At 43.5% G+C, this 15910-nt stretch overlaps 1 protein-coding gene across 1 annotated transcript in view; it reads left to right on the top strand.

The window, feature by feature from the left end:
- DOCK5 (dedicator of cytokinesis 5) overlaps positions 1-15910 on the top strand; it is a 274699-nt gene that overhangs the window by 195155 nt on the left and 63634 nt on the right. The window contains exons 23-28 of the mRNA XM_069575968.1: positions 520-631; positions 2617-2687; positions 3490-3596; positions 6360-6496; positions 9009-9104; positions 12363-12461. Of these exons, the coding sequence (XP_069432069.1) occupies positions 520-631; positions 2617-2687; positions 3490-3596; positions 6360-6496; positions 9009-9104; positions 12363-12461 (622 nt within the window). The remainder of the gene's footprint in view (positions 1-519; positions 632-2616; positions 2688-3489; positions 3597-6359; positions 6497-9008; positions 9105-12362; positions 12462-15910) is intronic.

The following is a 15910-nucleotide window of genomic DNA, read 5'->3' as shown; positions in this document are numbered from 1 at the left end:
GATAGAATGATTAGAAGAGGTGAGAGAGAAGGGAGGGTTGGAGGGCAGGAGGTAGCAAGGACTGAGCTGTCAGTTTAGGTAGCTGAGAAAGGCCCCTGCTTATTGGACATTGTTCTAATGAGCTGAGGATACTGGGCTTGTAGGCAGGGCTCATTTGCTACTTGAGGCAAAGCAGCTTCTGGCTGTTCCCCACTCTGTTCCAGGAATGCTCACACGCCACTATGATGGAGGACATCACCAAGACTGGCCTTCAGACAGCTTGAGGGGACCAGGAGGAGAGCGCTGTTGTAGGACTTTACATACAAATCACTACCTTCCTTTTGCCAGGTGGTGATGACTTCCCAGCTTCGGGGCCCCTCCCTGAACCACCTTAGTTAGAGCACTTGTGATGGCTCCGTGCAGTGTGAAGAGGTGACAAGTGAGGCATGGGCCTCTAGCATCCTGTAGACAACAAAGCTATTGAAAAATGTCTTTTAAAGATGGAATATCTGACTACCTTCTTTTTTTTTTTCTGTTAAGATTTTATGGCCAAAGTGAAGATGGAGATGAATTTAGTAATTCAATCCGCCAGTTATTTCTTTCTTTCAATTCACTGATGGACAGGCCTATGGAAGAAGCTGTCAAGATCAAGGTCAGCTTGATCTACTTGGGCTACTCTTAATACTGTGGGTGAGAATGTTCTGGGGAACGAAAAACTTGCAGTGCATGATAAAAAAAAATAATAATCCCCATTCATGGAAAACTTGTTAATTTTAGAATGACTTGTAGAAAGTAAAGGGGAAATCCCTTTGTATTCACTTTTTCGTACATTTGTATTTTCAAATGTTCATTTCCCAAAGACAAGCTACCTATTTTTATTGAAGTAGAGCTGATTTACAATGTTGTGTTAGTTTCAGGTATACAGCAAAGTGATTCAGTTATACATATGTATTTTTTCAGATTCTTTTTCATTACAGGTTATTATAAGATATTGAATATAGTTCCCTATGCTATACAGCAGGTCCTTGTTTATTTTATATATCCTGATGTATATCTGTTAATCCTAATTTATCCCTTCCTACCCTCTCCCCTTTGATTACTGTAAGTTTTTTTCCCTATGTCTGTGAGTCTGTTTTATAAATAAATTCATTTATGTTATTGCTAGATGCCCCATATAAATGATGTCATATGATATCTGTCTTTTTTTATGGCTGAGTAATATTCCATTATCGGAGAAGGAAGTGACAACCACTCCAGTATTCTTGCCTAGAGAATTTCACAGACAGGGGAGCCTGGCGGGCTACAGTCCATGGGATGGCAAAGAGTCGAACATGACTGAGTGACTAACACTTACTTACAATATTCCATCACACACACACACACACACACACACACACACACATACATAGCACCTCTTTATCATTCCTCTGTTGATGGACACTTAGGCTGTTTCCATCTTTAGCTTTTGTGAATATTGTTGCTGTGAACATTGGGGTGCGTGTATCTTTTCAGATTTGAGTTTTTGTTTCTTCTAGTAAATGCCCAGGAGTGGGATTGCTGGATGATATAGTGACGCTATTTTTTGTTTTGTGAGGAACCTCCATGCTGTTCTTCGTAGTGGTTGTACCAATTTTCATTCCCACCAACAGTGTAGGAGTGTTGCCTTTTTTTCCACACCCTCACCAGCATTTATTGTTTATGGATTTTTGACCTGTGTGAGATAATCTCTCATTGGATTTTCTTTTCTGTAATAATCAGTGATGTTGAGCATCTTTGCATGTGCTTAATTGTGTCTAAATATAATCCGTGGCACCTAAAACTTCTAGAAGAGAACATAGGCAAAACATTATCTGACATAAATCACAGCAGTATTTTCTTAGATCAGTCTCCCAAGTCAAAAGAAATAAAAGGAAAAGTAAACAAGTGGGACCTAATCAAACTAAAAGGCTTTTGCATAGCAAAGGAAGCCATGAAGAAAACAAAAAGACAACCCACAGGATAGGAGAAAATATTTGCAAACAGTGCAACCTGCAAGGGATAATTTCCTAAATACACAAAACAGCTCATCCACCTCGATATCAAAAGACCAAACACCGCAATCAAAAAATGGGCGGAAGACCTAAATAGACATTTTCCCAAAGATGACAAGCTACCCTTTTAGACATCCCTTGCACGGCTTTTATGGCCTCTGTGAATTTAGCCAATTGATCTTGATAATGATTCAAGCAGCAGGCTTTCTTCTTAGGGCTTCCCTTCTCCCCAGAAGCCCAAAGTCGTCATCATCATCATCCTTAGCAGTTTTTAAAATGTAAAATATGTAATCCCTAAGGACTCAGATCTGAACTTTATTTTCTCCTCTCTCTGGCAACTTTGTGAGGGAAATGTCAAGGTTTTGATTACCTCCTTGGATAGAAAAAAATGAATTCTAAACGGACAGTGGAAAGCTGTCTGTCCAGATTTTTTTAGGAGAAAGATGATGGGAGATCTTGTGTTAGCAATACTGGCTTTCTCCATCACAAGAACATTCATGTCCAATTTCCTGATTCCCAGCATTGGTCATTTCTTCTTGAGATCATGCAGGAAATTCTGTATCTGTCCTGCTTGATGACTGAATCTGCCTTTTTGTTTCTCTTGCAGGGGGCAGCCTTGAAGTACCTTCCTAGCATCATTAATGATGTCAAACTTGTGTTCGATCCTATTGAACTCAGGTAAATAGCCAAAAACTATTGTTTCTTTTAAAAAAAGTTATTTATTTGGCTGTCTTGGGTCTTAATGGCGGCACTCAAGCCTCTCTGATTGTGTTATGTGGGCTCCAGAAAGCTCGGTCTTAGTTGTTCCACAGCATGTGGGATCTTAGTTGCCCAACCAGGGATTGAACCAGCATCCCCTGCATTGCAAGGCAGATTCATAACCACTGGCCCACCAGGGAAGTTCCTGTTATTTCTTAACAGGAGATGCAACTCCCCTGCTCGGCTTCAGCTTGGACTACTACGCATGCTGTGATTCTTCTAACATGTATGGACACGTATGGACTGAACACCTTTCTGTGCTCAGTTCTAGGGAGGATAAAGGCCCCTGAGAGAGGTTTGCACTTTCTCCAAAGAAACAAAATGCACTGATATAAAATTAACTATAGGAAAAAATGCATAATAATATGCTTCCAGCCATACACCTAAGTACCCCAGGAATGCCAGGTCAGATGGTGATTGACACTGGGGTGGAATTAGCCAGAAAAGGCTTTTGCAGAAATTGAGTATAAAGACAGGTCTGCAAACCAGTGATGGACCTGACTGTTTGGCAGGTTTGGCAGACTCAGTTCCCCAGCTGAGCCCTAGAGTGAGCGCAGAATATGGCCTCTCCTTGGCTTCTTAGAGACAGACTCTCCGGTCATTGAGGAGAGAATTCCAGGTCAACCTCTCCACGCCCAAATAATCTCCCACGAGAGAGGAAAAGCTTATTCCCTTCAACAAGGCAGGATAAAACCACTAACTACCCGGGTTTCTCTTCTAGTGTGCTCTTCTGCAAATTCATCCAGAGCATCCCTGACAACCACTTAGTTCGCCAGAAACTGAACTGCATGACCAAGATAGTAGAGAGCAATCTTTTCCAGCAGTCGGGTGAGTCGCCAGCAAAAATGGCCACTTATGGAAATTGTCTTCCTCAGCCAATGCTGCCTTTAAAAAAAAAAAAAAATTAATTGTGTCCTTGTTGAAACTTAAGCGCTTCCTGGAAACTGGTTTTAAGGCGAAGGTGAAATCAGTTCAACGTTTTACCTAGCTCCATGAAAGAGCAAAATCATATGTTCTTTAATGTTTAATTCTATAGTGAATGTTGCATTAATTAGCAAACTTTGTCCTCAAGATACAAACCCCAGAAAGCAACAGGCAAGCAGGAAAGATGGTCCTTTTAAACAAATGCATCTCCTTTGACCTAGAAATGGAGTATAATATCAGTAACCAGGGACCAGGGCAGGCAGTGATACCATGATGTCATGGCATGGGGCAGTGATGCTGTGGGGCAGTGGTACCCTGTGGCAGGGATGCAGTGATGCTGTGGCATGGTGGTACCCTGCGGCAGGGATGCAGTGATGCTGTGGGGCTGTGGTACCCTGTGGCAGGGATGCAGTGATGCTATGGGGCGGTGGTACCCTATGGCAGGGATGCAGTGATGCTGTGGGAGAGTGGTACCCTGCGGCAGGGATGCAGTGATGCTGTGAGGCGGTGGTACCCTGTGGCAGGGATGCAGTGATGCTGTGGAACAGTGGTACCCTGTGGCAGGGATGCAGTGATGCTGTGGGGTGGTGGTACCCTGTGGCAGGGATGCAGTGATGCCCCAGGGCAGTGATGGACTTCTTGCTGCTTGTACTTGCTCAGCAGAGCAGGTTGTGCACATTTCTCCTCCACTCCATGCCTAGTCATATCACATCAGTGGCAAAAAATTGACCATGCCAGGAGCAGTGGCAGTCACTATAAATCAGAGAGGTTCGGGGGAGCTGTGGGGGAGCCCGATTACCGTCTTCCTGCTAGGAGTGGAGGAGGGCACCGAGGGAAGAAAACTCCTACATTGATAAAAGACTCTTCATTTTGTAATTAGTCAAGCAGGGAGCCATCAAGTGTAAATCACTGCGTTCCTGCCCCAAAGTTGACATGGGAAGGAGATCCCATACCTGGTCCTTTCCCAGTAAACCCAAGACCTATCAGGGTTGGCCAGCTGTGGGAGTTGTTTTTGAAGCTACCACCAGGTCAGGGAGTCCCAGTGGGTAATTCATGCTGTATGTATTGGCTGGAGGGTCTGAGGACCATCAAGGTACCTAAGAAGCAGGAAAAGTTGAGTAGGTTGGTGAGAGAACCCTCTTGACTTTGCCCCAGGCTAGTTATGTAACTTCAGATAAACAAAGGACCATCCCGTAAGTCTCAGCTTCTGTTTCTATGGAAGGATGGACTTGTACTAGGTCAAATCAGCAGTGTTTTTTGGCTCTGATATTTTCTAAGCCTCAAAATTTGTGCTCAAACATTTCAGCTGTTTCAAGGACATGGTCAGGGGGAGTGCAGAAAGCTATTGAGTGCTCTTAAGTAGAAAACCTAGTATTAGTCAACCTCTTATTATGCTGTGATAACTTCTGCCTCTAAGGGTGTGGAAAGCATAAATGAGACCATGAAGATGAGGCGTTTGAGCTTAAGAGCAAGGATGCAGTTCATAATTCCAACAGAGGAAGTGGTATCACTGTTCACAGTTGTTTCTGTCCATGCCCAGAATATCTGGACTTATCAGAATAATATTTTATCATCATCAAGTTCCCAGAAAGAAGACATAGTGGAAAGAAAGCACCTTCCTGTATGAAGTCCAAGTGTCTGCAAAAGCATGAAAAGAATACCTGTGAAACTCACTGAAATGTGCTGATGAAGCTTAGTGAGCATAGGAATTTTTGAGTATATTGTACCCATTCGGTAGAACATGTCAAGAAATTAAAAGCATATAACTTGCTTAGTATATTAATTTCCTATAACTTAGCTTACAAATATCACATTGGCCTATTTTTTTTGGTGCACCACATGGCTTATGGGACCTTAGTTTCCTGACCAGGGATCAAACCTGTACACTCTGTGGTGGAAGCACTGAGTCCTAACCACTGGAATGCCAGTGAATCCCTAAGTTGACCTTTTTAAATGTTGTTTTAGTTAAAAAACTTTTAAAGACTTTTATTGAACTTGTTATAATAGGGCTTCTGAGGTGGGTTTTTTTTTTGGCCTTAAGGCATGTGGGATCTTAACTCCCTGATAGGAATTGAATCGACACCCCTCTGCCCTGGAAGGCAGCGTCTTCACTACACCTCCAGGGAAGTCCGGGTCTTTTAAAAAAAAAAAAATTATATGCCTAAAAAAAACAAAAACAAAAAAAACCTCTGTGTTACTCAGTTGTACCCAGCTCTTTGTGATCCCATGGACTGCAGCCCACCAGACTCCTCTGTCCACGGGATTCTCCAGGCAAGAATACTGGAGTGGGTTGCCATTTCTCCTTCTCAAGGGATCTTCCCAACCCAGGGATTGAACCCTGGTCTCCTGTGTTGCAGGCACACTATTTACCATCTGAGGTAAAGGAAGCTCCACCCCCGCCCCCCCAAGAAAGCTAGACGTTGTTAAATACTTTATAAACATGGGACTACACACTAGGTGGGATTTCCTTTGCATTTAAGGTCAAGGTAGCGGGCTGAACTTCCATGCCTAAAAATCACGTGCTCCCGGGTAGCCCGGAGGAGCCCCTGCAGGGCTGAGTCCAGAGCTGGGAGCTGGAGGGACAGGCAGAGGGGGCTGTAGGAAGGAGCCAGGCTGTGTGGAGGGGTGCTCCGGCAGCTGCTGAGTGGTCTGCCTTCTCACCCACAGAGTGCAGGGATGTGCTGCTGGCCCTGCTGATAGACCAGCTCAGCGGCCAGTTAGATGACAACTCCAGCAAGCCTGACCACGAGGCCAGCTCACAGCTTCTCAGCTACCTCCTGGAGGTTCTGGACAGGAAGGATGTGGTGAGTTCAAGAGTCCCTCATGTGGAGCACAGCTCATGCTGGTCCCGTGGCCGGGGACAGGAACAGCTGTGCAGCCCTGCTCATCCCAGGCAGTTGAGAATCTAGGCGGTACCCACTTTAGAGGTGTTTAGAGAGGCTTCTCCTGGCTAGAACCTACCAGGCAAATCTAGGTCTGGGGAGGTCTGCCTGCTATGGGGGCCGCTGCTGGCTGATTTTCCTGGCCAGCCCAGTTTGACCATCACTGAGGTCTCTCTGGGAACTTTTCAGAACCAGAGCTCTGTGTAGGCTTGTAAGGTAGAAATGTCTACCCTCTTGTGCTTTTGGTACCTGATGGCACTATAGTACCTATTCTTGAGCTTCTGAGAAGTTCTCCATATATACTTTCTGATGCTGATCCTTCCTTCTGAAACCTAAATGTTGTTTTCTACTCTTTTTTAGATAATATCTTTTATTTGGCTGAGCCATGCAGCCTGCAAAATCTTAATTCCAAGGAACTAACCCATTTCCCCTGCAGTGGAAGCTCGGAGTCTTAACCACTGAACCATCAGCATAGTCCCTGGGGGTGGTAGTTTAGTCACTCAGTCGTGTGCAATGCTTTGCAGCCCCATGGACTGTAGCTGCCAGGCTCCTCTGTCCATGGGATTCTCTAGGCAAGAATATTGGAGTGGGTTGCCATTTCCTTCTCCAGGGGATCTTCCTGACCCAAGGATCAAACCCAGATCTCCTACATAAAGTCCCTAGACATATTTATATGTACAAACTAATTCCCTGTGTCTTCCTATACCATTTCAGCTCATTCCAGGCTCTCATTACTGAAGTTTATTCTTATGCCCCCCTTTTTTTGTAGCCCAGTATTCCCTCCTGTTTTCCTATAACTACATCTTCACCTTTCCCCCATTCTTCAGAGTCCAGTTGCATTAAGCATCTCCATAAAGTAGTTGTTGGTACAGTCCTGCCCAAATTCCTGCACTCTACTAGCTGCCTTTATTCTGTCCGTATGTTTTAAGGCTTTTACCATCTGAGTTGTAAATTCCACTCACAAACACTCCTTACATAGCTCCTGTGCTCTGGACACTGTGAAAGGTCTGAGTCTTCAGCAGTGAACAAGAGAAGCAAGCCCTCCCCTCATGAAACTGCCCTTCCAAGGGAACCTTTGTATTTTGTTTATTTATATTTAAGCCCCAACTCTCCTGCTGAAGTGTAAATTTGTTAAAGACTCAGAGGGTGCCTGTACACTGGACACACCTGCCGGGGTCTAACATATGGAACTCATGTAAATAGAGGAAAACATAATACCCCACAGAGAGGCAGGTTTTATGAGTCGCTTTCATTCAAAGAAATAATAAAAAGCAAGGGGGTACTAATAATACTTGTTGTTTTAATAAAAGTGCAGAAATAGCAATGATCTAGTTGTTGGAAGCATTAAGCAGGAGATTCAGACTGTCTTTCAAGAAGCAGGTATGGATACTGGCTTTGAAAAGGCGAGTTGAATATTGACAAGTTGGAACTGAAAGAATGTAATATCAAATCACAAGAAGGAAAAAGAAAAACATTCATAAGGCAGTGTTGGGTGTATCAGCCCAGCTAATTCCTATATAGGAACTTTTTTTTTTTTTTTTTTTTTACAGCTATGAATATTGAAGGCTCTGCAAAGTTGAATACTTGCTCATAGATACCTGACAGAGTCAGATTATTCCTTATCTTAGTCTGCTCAAGCTGCTCTAATAAAATAGTGAAGGCTCTGTGGATTAAAGAATAGATTTATTTCTCATGGTTCTAAGGACTGGAAGTTCAGGGTCAGCATGCCGGCATGGCTGGGTCCTGGTGGGGGCCTCCTCCTGGCCTGCAGACAGCCCTCTTCTAGCTGTGTCCCCATGTAGCCTTTCCTTGGCAGGACAAGCTCTCAGGTGACCCTTCTTGAAAGGATACTAACCCATCAATCCCAGCTTTTGTCTTCATGACCTGATTCGCTCCCAAAGCTCTGTCTCCAAATACCATCACCTTTAGGGGTTAGAGCTTCAACATAGAAATTTTGAAGGCAAAACTTCAGTTCATAACAATGTCCTTGACTTGAATTTCTTTTTTTTTAACAGAAGATGGCGAGAACTTTGTATATTTGCGTTTTGCTTCCCATTCATGTGCCTAATTTTCCTGGGTGACTTGATCTACTCAGGGTCAGGACCCAGTACCTCATGCTAGTGGGGGTCCTCCAAAAACTGTTTATTGAGTCAGCAGCTACAGGGAGCTCTCAGTGAGTCCAGATGACATAGGTTATTAGGAAGATATTCTTCTGCCTCTCCACCTTCATCTTTCAAACGTTAGAACCAATGATATTAAGCAGATTCCTTAATAACATTATGTATCATTCTGCGATGTTTCCCCCTCTTGGATAAGAGACTGTTTTGCAGGCAAGAGCCAGAACGAGATGAAAGAGAAATCTCGACTGTCTAAGGTTTCCTTAAGAAAAGTGAAGCAAGTCAGAAGTGTGTCCATCCATGTGTTTCCTCCTTAGGGCCCCACGGCGAAGCACATACAGCTGGTAATGGAACGGCTGCTGAGAAGGATCAACCGGACCGTGATTGGGATGAGCCGACAGTCTCCCCATATTGTGAGTGTCGTCCAGGGGACCACGCGGCCACTGCAGCTTCTCAGTGTCCCATCCCACCTACCCAATGAGGGGCTTTGGGGACCAGTGACTTGAGACCAAATTCACATAGGCCCCTCCCATCCCAGTTTCTAGACTGCACTGTTTGTTGGGTGGCATAGCTCCCGCGGGAATTGAATGGGGCCTCGAACTTTACAGCCTCCCTGGTTGAGTGACTCTTCTTTTCAACTATGAGTAAATCTGATGCTGATTTTTCCTTGAGGGAAAATGATCCAACAGGAAGGTGGAGGAGATGAATGGGGGACAGTTATTAAGGATCTCACTAATACAAAGTGTGTGAATCCATTCTTAAGGAGTCTTACTCAGATGGACGGTGAGACAAAAACCTCGTCTAATATTATACATTAAAGCAGAGACCCGCTGAGATATGCAGGCACCCTGGGTGGACTGAGAACTCGGGACCAGCTCTACCTAATGCTCTTTAAATATTTACTTAGTATTTTCTTTAAGGAAAATAAGAGCTTTTGTGAGCAGAAAATTAGAAAATTAGTTTAGCTGACCGCATTCAGCATCTCCTCTGGTACCTCGAGCAGTGTAATTGTAATTCTCAATGTCTGCATGTTTTATGTGGATCCACTGTCATTAGAATGATAACAGTAACAGTATGTTCAGCCAAAATGATGTTAATAGTAGTGGTTGCTGTTAGCTCATTTGTGTGTGTGTGTGCGCTAGAATGTATCTTGAGCACTTTATATTTCACTGAAAACTCATAGTAAGCTCCATTTTTAAAAAGAGGAAGCATGCAGAAACCTGTACAAGATTACATAACCACCGTGTGATTGCGGTGGAGTTTGGCTCCAGACAGCTGTTCTGGAGGCAGTGCCCTGCATGCTGTTAGCCATGCCCCCCGACAGAAGCTTACCAAGTTATGTTCCCAGCTAGGCACTTTAGGCACCGTGAGAGAAATTCTGATAAATTCAGTTCTCCCCTTCACATTCTGTTTCCCCTGATGCTTGAAATGCTTATAGATTGGTGCCCTGTATTACCAGGCAGCCCTTTTCATTCAAAGAAAATCTTTTAAAGAACTTGAGATTAGCGTGCTTTTAGAAATCTCAGTGTTGGCCTCTTATTTTCCAACTATTATGGCTACTAAATGTCAGGTAAAAGCTACAATGGAGACCAGAGGTAACTGTTGAAAGACCAAGTGGTATCGTCTACATGCATCTTTAAATGGAGCATCTTTTGCTTGCAGTTATATAAGCTCCATGCGTGTGTACTTAGTTGCTCAGTCATGTCCAACTCTTGGTGACCCTGTGTACTGTAACTCATCAGGCTCCTTTGTCCATAGCATTCTCCAGGCAAGAATACTGGAGTGGGCCGCCGTTTCCAATGAGATTTTAACTAGAGGATAGAAAAAGAACTCTTCTAAATTGCTACTGTAAATAAAAACTATTTATTTCAAAAAAAAAAAATAGGTAGTAAGAAACTGCTATAAGCCAGATATTGGTCTAGACAAGAGAAATACATCAGGAAACAGAACAAAAATCGCCACCTTAGAGAAGCTTACATTCTAGCAAGAGTAATAATAAAAAAATAAGGGCAGAATATTAGAAGGAGATAAGTGCTGTGGAGGGAAAAAATATTGAGTGGAGTAAGGGGATTCAGGGTCATAGAGTTACAAATTTATGTAAGGTGGTTAAGAATGGCTTTTTAGGGACTTCTTGGTGGTCCAGCAGTTGAGACTCCACAAATGCAGAGGATGTGGGTTTGATCCCTGGTTGGGGAACTAAGATCCCACGTGCTACATAGTAGGACCAAAAAAAAAAAAAAAAAAGAGTGGCTTTCCTGGGAATTCCCTGGTGGTCCAGTGATGGTTAGGACTGGGAGCTTTCACTGCCTGGGGCCTGGGTTCCATCCCTGGTCAGGGAACTAAGATCCCACAAACCTCAGGACATGCCCCCCCCCCGCCCAAAAATACCTTTCCCAAGAAGGTAAAATTTGGACAAACGCTTTAACAAAGGCCTGGAGAAATAAATAGCATTAGGTGCTGATGGTAATGCAAACTGTATGCTAGTTTGGCAATAAATATCAAAGCCTTAATACAATAAATTTACATTGCTTTATAATTAGAAAAATAAACTTCTTTTTAAACAAGAGATGTAAGGCATTCATCCAGAGAGAGGTGACCATGGATAGTCTTTTATTGTTTTTGTATGTAGGAAGGAAGTCTCTCCATCCCAGGAACAGCTAGGTTTTCCTCTCCTCTGTGCCACATTCATTTAAATTTGTATTGTTTTCATACATATGAATACAGGCAGATTCTGCCTTGGGTACTTACCCTTAGGCTAGAAAATTAAGTCTGTGACTCAAATATGATTGGTCTAGGGGAAAGCCAGTTGAATATCTAATTCCTGGCCTCAAAAATGGAAATGATGGTAATCACCTAATTATCCAGACCAGGGATGGCCCTGGTGGTAAAGAATCCAGTTGTCAGTGTAAGAGATGCAGGTTCCATCCCTGAGTCTGGAAGATTCCCTGGAGTAGGAAACAGCAACCCACTCCAGTATTCTTGCCTGGAAAATTCTGTGGACAGAGGAGCCTGGAGGGCTACCATCCATGGGACCGCAAAGAATCGGACACAGCTGAGGGACTGAATACACATCTAATTATCCAATCCTTTTCTTCAAACCAGGTCCATAGCTAACATAGCTTAACATGCAAGAATCACTGACCAAAGGACTCCAGAGCTGGAGACATGACACTGAAGTGGTCCAGCAGGGAGCTCTCCGTTCCTATCCTCTCCTCTGCTTCTCTACTCAGTTGTATTACTTCTCTTTCTCCTCTTGTTGTCCTCCAAGCTCAAATTTATTTAAATGATCTAAATATTTCTGGCATTTCTCTCTGGATATCTCTACTACCCATCTTTCTCAACAAGCAACTCAGCATCTACAAGTTGTTTCAGTTTCACTAGTCATCTAGCTGAGATCTCACAGTCAGCATCCCCTGACCTACAGGATTTCAGAGGTCAGAGTTGACAACAGGATGAATGAAGCCCTCCACTCGAACCTGGAAGGAGCTTGTTTTTACCAAGAAACTACAAAGCACATGCCTTTAGATCTTTAGAATTCAGTATGTTTCCAGCAGGCTGGGGTCTCTGCATACTTACTTGGGTAGAGAAAACCAAAGACCGTGCACCCACATGTTGCTTTGTCAGTTGGTGGTCTCAGAAGCTGGGATTTGTTGTTTTCCGTCTCCTTCCAGGGGAGTTTTGTTGCTTGCATGATTGCCGTCCTGCAGCAGATGGATGACAGCCACTACAGCCACTACATCAGCACTTTCAAAACCAGACAAGACATCGTTGTAAGTGGTCTTCACTGCGTCCTGCTCACTTTAAGACTTTTCATATTTTGACAGAACTAAGCATCGGTTCTGTGTGGGTTCTCTTCCCACACATCTCTAATGCTGTGTGGCTTTGCACAGTGATTATAAGAGGGAGAGTGTTTCTCTGCCATAAGCTTTAAAGAAGAGTACCGTGTATGTGGGCTTCCCAAGTGGCTCAGTGGTAAAGAGTCCGCGTGCCAGTCCAGGAGATGCAAGAGACGTGTTCCATCCCTGGGTCGGGAAGATCCCCTGGAGAAGGAAATGGCAACCTGCTCCAGTATTCTTGCATGGGAAGTCCCATGGACAGAGGAGCCTGATGGGCTGCAGTTCATGGGGTCACAAAAGAGCTGAACACAACTGAGTAACTAAAGAAGAGTTCATATACCAATAGGTCCTCATGGAGACACTGAAGTTTCTTGGATTTAGAGAGACCCTGTACTTAGGAACATTTGGCTGACCTTTTTTGCTCTCAGAAGAGGACAGTGTCTCATTTTCAGGGACAGAAGTCACGCTTGCAAGGATTTTAGGAGACAGAGATATGCATGGTCTTCTGAGATGTGGTGGATGTCATCCTTTCCAGTAGTTCTGGGAAGGGAAACAAAAAGAGGTAGCCCCTGCCCCATGTAACATTTGTAAGTTATCTTTAGTTGAAAATATTCCATTCTCTTTTGTTTTAAACAAAATTGTTCTCTTAATAGTTTACTATTAAGAGCCAAAGATAGCTTAAGAAGCTATCTTACATTATACATTATACAGCCAAAGGTAGCTTAAGAAGCTAAGTTAGGTCTCCAGCGGCTTCCCCATGATTCTTCCTTCAGGGAACTGTTAATGGCTATTAAACATCCCTGAAAGTGGAAATTCCCTGACGGTCCAGTGGTTAGGACTCTGCGCTTTCATTGCTGTAGTCTGAGTTCAATTCCTGGTCAGGGAACTAAGATCCTGCATAAAACAAAACAAAACATTATCCCTGAAGTTATCATCCTGTCTTGTGAAGCAATGGGCTGGTTATGGAGCTGGATTAACAGTTGAGGTCTCAGTAGACGAGACTTCCTTTGGGTACCTTCCATCATTCGTGCATATTCTTGTCTTGTCTTCTTTATGCTCTCAATTGTCCACTTTCTGCCCTTTTTATATGGATAGCATGCGGCCAGTACTCCCAAGGATACCCAGCTCTTTCCCTGCCAGTCACTCTCCTTTCGGTGAGGTCTACATGATGGAAAAACATAACAAAGAATTGGAGAGAAAGTTGCTGTTGTTCTGTTTCCAAGTCATGTCTGAATCTGCTACCGAATGGACTGTAACATGCCAGGCTCCCCTCTCCTCCACTGTCTCCCGGAGTTTGCTCAAGTTCATGTCTATTGAGTCAGTACTGTATTTTATTATTAGTTGTAATCGATCCAATGGTGGACTCTCAGAATACTGTCTTGGACCACAATAAGGTATTGTGGCTTAGTCTGGAGACTTACGTGGACTTCCACTTCGACCATGCTTTCACAGGCAGGCTGGTACAGGAATCCATAGTCGTCTGTAGCTATGCTTCCAGAAATCTGAGCAAGAGAATCACAGAGGAGAGGAGAGGGGTTGAGAGGTGGAAGCTGAGGGTGGCGGTGTTTCTTCTCAGCAGGCAGATGGTGCAGTGTGTTTAAGAACACAGGCTTTGGAATACCGGGATCTGGGTTTGAATTCTGAATTCTATTCTGCTTCCCTCTGCAAGATTTTGGACAAGCTCTTTAACCTCACTGAACTTCGGCTTCCTCATATATAAGATGGTACCTACCTGGGGAGGGGAGGGGGTTAATGTGAGTACTTTTTAAAAAAAAACAGCTTTATTGAGATATAATTCACATTCCGTACAATTCACCCACTTAAAGCATATAATTCATTGCTGTTTAGTATATTCACAGCATTTTGCAGCCGCCACAAGTCTGTAATTCCAGGATATTTTCATCACTCCAAAAAATAAATGCTTAATGTACCTACTGATGAATGGAATGGACATATGGAAAATGCCTTTGTACCTGACAAGTGTTAATACCGATGAGAACCAACTACTTATAATAATAATTATGATGTTATACTATATATATAATATTTTATTATTCTGTAAGATAAAATTAATATAAAAATAGTGACTTCTTGGGACTTCCTTGGAGGTTCAGTGGTTAGGACTCTGTATTCCCATGCAGGGGACACAGGTTCCATCCCTCATCAGGGAACTAAGATCCCATATGCTGCACTTTGCAGCCACAGGGGGGAAAAAATGACATTTTTTCAGATTTCCTTTGAAAGCAGGTAGAATAAAGACGTTTATAGTAAGTTCAAACTCCGGGCAATTTGGCTCCATTAAGTAACCAAAAAAAAAAAAAAAAACCAGAAAAAACTCTAAACTCAGGTTTAACCTCTGTTTTCTAGGTCAGTGTGAACTTTTCCCCCAGCATCATCTAATTAGAAAAGGATTATTGCCCCCAAGGAACCAGTGGTCATTAGTGGGAGAACTGCTGGGTACAGCTAGGCCTTTCAACCTTCAATGGACCCTCCTTTCTTTCTGTCCTGCTGCTTCTGAAGAAATCACTTGAAGGACGCTGGGAAGTGGTAGAGAAAGGGAGGCCTGGGGAGATCTGTGAGCTGCCCTTCTTATGCCATCACTGTTCACAGTTCACTGAGAGCACCTGGGGCTGAACGTAGAGTCGGTGTCAGAAGCGGATAACCAGCATTTTACATCCTCGTTTCACAAACCATGAGCTCCTGTTGACTTGAGGGAAAAAAAGTTAATGGAATAGTTATTAAGTAATGGGTGCACTTAAAATGTATGATGAAAAATTGAAAAACTTGTGCACTAGGGCTAGGATGTGAGAATGGAAGGTAGAAATGATTTAGTCTGCACTGAACCAGAAGGAAGATTGCAAAGCACAGACTTCCGGCCTGTTGTGGTTCCTGATCCTTTGCTGTTTGGCCTCCGAAGTGCGCTGGGTAGCCATCAGGACTAGGCTCTCTGAGGAATATTGTTAGAAATAGAACCCAGGCCCCCTGCCTCCACAGCCCCTCGTTCTTTCTGTGCTTGCTGAAACTGCACGGTTTGGTGCCAGAGAAATTGGACTGGGTTTTCAGCTCAGGAATCTGAGTGGAATATGTCTAAATTTAACTAACTAATAAATTTAAAAGCTTTCCAAACTTTTAAGCGCTGATTTTTAGCCTGATTTTTCTTTCTCTGAGTTACTTTTTTCCTCTTAGCCGCCTTGTGAGTAGAAGAGCTATTTTCTCGATCCTGGGCTTTTGTTATTTAGTTGTCACAGTCATCAGGGTCCACTGCTGACATCTCTTTGTAAGGAGCGTTTAGGACCCTTCTCCCCAGGCTACCCATGGAAGCATTCCTGGAATAGGAAGAATCCTGACTCTGCTTCTTATTTATAGCATTTTGTTTCCATTCT

This window comes from Ovis canadensis, chromosome 2 (genome assembly GCF_042477335.2).
Source record: "Ovis canadensis isolate MfBH-ARS-UI-01 breed Bighorn chromosome 2, ARS-UI_OviCan_v2, whole genome shotgun sequence".
NCBI classification, from domain to species: Eukaryota; Metazoa; Chordata; class Mammalia; order Artiodactyla; family Bovidae; genus Ovis; species Ovis canadensis.
Note: the sequence above shows the minus strand (reverse complement) of the source record. Positions and strands in the feature narration are given on the sequence as shown.